The 2,548-nt window shown below is 40.1% G+C and overlaps 1 protein-coding gene across 1 annotated transcript; it reads right to left on the reverse strand.

Annotated features, from left to right (window-relative positions):
- Positions 1-219: 219 nt before the first annotated feature.
- Positions 220-2,006, reverse strand: LOC126990203 (uncharacterized; the record flags this gene model as incomplete). The annotated part of the gene is made up of 2 exons (XM_050848750.1): positions 1,211-2,006; positions 220-340 (listed from the first exon to the last, which is right to left on the reverse strand). Coding segments are annotated over exons 1-2 (468 nt in total), but the record flags the coding sequence as incomplete, so codon positions are not given.
- Between the last annotated feature and the right edge of the window lie 542 nt (positions 2,007-2,548).

Here is a 2,548-nt window from a genome sequence, read left to right on the forward strand (position 1 = left end):
AATTTCTTCATGCAATTTCTTCTTATTTGTAAAAATTAAAACAGTTGATATATGTTCACCTCATTACAGCAACATTAACATGCATCAGGAACAACAAATCATTTCAAATTCCATTGCTTATGCATGAAAAAATCAATATGCATTTTATCATTTACCTTGTCTGAAATAGTTTTCAAACATCTCTCTGGTGCATGGAGAAAATCTCATCTGATTTAATACATCATCTGTATCTAATTGGTTATGCTGTCCAGTAATCTTCATGAAGCATGGAAAACTTCTTATATCTTCAGGAGATCTTGCATGAACCAACCGGATGGTAGCATCCATGAACACCTTGCAACTGTGAAGTGAAAAAAAGACAACAAGCATTAGTAATTTGCAAGAAGAACACAATAATATGAGATACATGCCAGAGTACTTAAGGAGGGTGAAGATATTATTTCTGAGGCACTTAGGTTAATTTTTATAGATCACTGAGATTTGCAGAGATACCTTAGGACTGGAAGTTAGCTAATGTTACACCAATTAAAAAAAAAAGGTAGGAAGGACCATGCTAGTAATAATAGGTCTGTCTGTTTGACCTGTGTAGTACCTATGTAAGGTATATATTAGAGAAGATTATTATTAAGAATAGCATTTGATATAATTTGAATAAGTATATATTGATTTGAGTAATTTAGCATGGATTTAGATAAGGTAGATCTTGTCTTACTAATTTACTTCTGTTCATAGAGTATATTACCAAACAGTTAGAGGTAATAGCATAGATGTTACTCATTTAGATTTTAGCAAAGCTCTTGATAAAGTACCACATAAGAGATTAGTGCACAAACTGAGATTACATGGGATAGGAGGTGGATTAGTTAAGTGGATATGTGAGAGGATGAGCGATAGGAACCAGGGAGTAGTATTAAATGTGAAATGTCTAAATGGATAGATAAGTTATGTGAAGGACTGAGCCCTGTTCACGGGCTTTTCATATTGCATTAGCGAGCTGTACTGTACATTTTTTGTAGTGTTAATGCATGTATTACATTAGTGTAATGACGAAGTCACTCTGTGACTGACACAGGACAACCTTGTTGGGCCTTGATGACCCTTTGCTGTTCCCTAATATATTTTATGTTACTAATCTCGAGGGAGTTAACTAGAACACTAGAAAACATAACAAAGCATAGCGTAGGACTTACTGATTAAATTAGTAACTTACCCTGTGTAGGTCTTCTTGATGCCCGCGTGGGTCTCTTTGCCATGGTGACACATCAGTTGTTGGCGAAATAATTTCATTTTTCCTACAGAGAACATCTTGAATGAATTGAAGCACACATTATTCTTTAGGAAAAATGCATTTTTCCAGCGTTCAAAGTCCTCTTCACTTTTAACATTTGTCCTAAATGTTACACAGTCCTTTTGTTTCACAAAATCGTGGATCTCAAAGCCATCCACACGGTAGGTATCATCCACCACACGGTCTTCGCTGATCACAATTACTTCTCCTTCTTCATCCACCACATGGGACTTCGATGTAAAGTTGTCTGGCCCAACTGCTGGCTCCATGTCTGAAGTCTGGCGCCAGTTATTGGGCTACTAAAACCTGATGTTGTTATAAATTACAATATCCTTTGAAGGGCATATATCTTGAACCAAGGGTGTAAAGTGAACGTACATAAATTAACATGATACAAAATTTGCATATGCATGCTTTCCTTTATTTTAAATACAGTATTAGCGTATTTCAGCTAAAAGGTAATCTCGTTTATGTGAGACGGAATTACAGTCAAACTGGCCAAAGCTAACAGTGTTCTCATGTGATGCTCTTGCATTCGGGCATATAAATATAGTGTTTTTACATATTAAATGACACTTGCACATCGTATGACAGAGACATAGTTGTATAGAAATACATATGCATGCATGTATGCATTATAAATGGGCATAAGCACATACTGGCATAGGTTTTTTTTGGTCAAGGTGTTGGCAATACGATCGTGGGAGGAGCCATGCGACCGGAGGGCGGGCTTGTATGGATTCACCTTGGGTTCAAGGAATATGCGTTCGGGCGGCAGACTCACCACACACCCACAGCCTCCTGCCAGACGCTCGCCACCATGACAGCCTGAACAATGCCTAGCGGGGCATTCCTAAGCCTAGGTGAAGCTGATCCCACGAGGGGAAGGTAATGATGGAGTGTGTGACCGGCATGGCCAAGTCGCCCCCCGGCCTTTGGTGTTCCTCCAGTATCACACCCGCTGCCCCGCGGGGCTGCTGGGCACCTTATTGAGGTGCCTTGTACTGCTGCTCAGCTTTTTACATAACTATTCCCTGCAGAAACAGTTAAATAGGTGCCTGCTGTTCCTGTTGAGTGGGCGGTGCATGACACACGCCAGGGGTCAAGGGGGAACAAAGGTGATGCCCCCCTAAGGAGGTGCTGTGTCAGATTTGGATATATTTCACTAGGGAAGGGTTGACGGGGACAAAGCCCCACCAGCAGGTGATGTTAAATTTGAATAGATCTGTTAAGTTTAGTGGTGGGGCGCTGTGCAATGAC

Source organism: Eriocheir sinensis, unplaced genomic scaffold (assembly GCF_024679095.1).
Source record: "Eriocheir sinensis breed Jianghai 21 unplaced genomic scaffold, ASM2467909v1 Scaffold1492, whole genome shotgun sequence".
NCBI lineage: Eukaryota > Metazoa > Arthropoda > Malacostraca > Decapoda > Varunidae > Eriocheir > Eriocheir sinensis.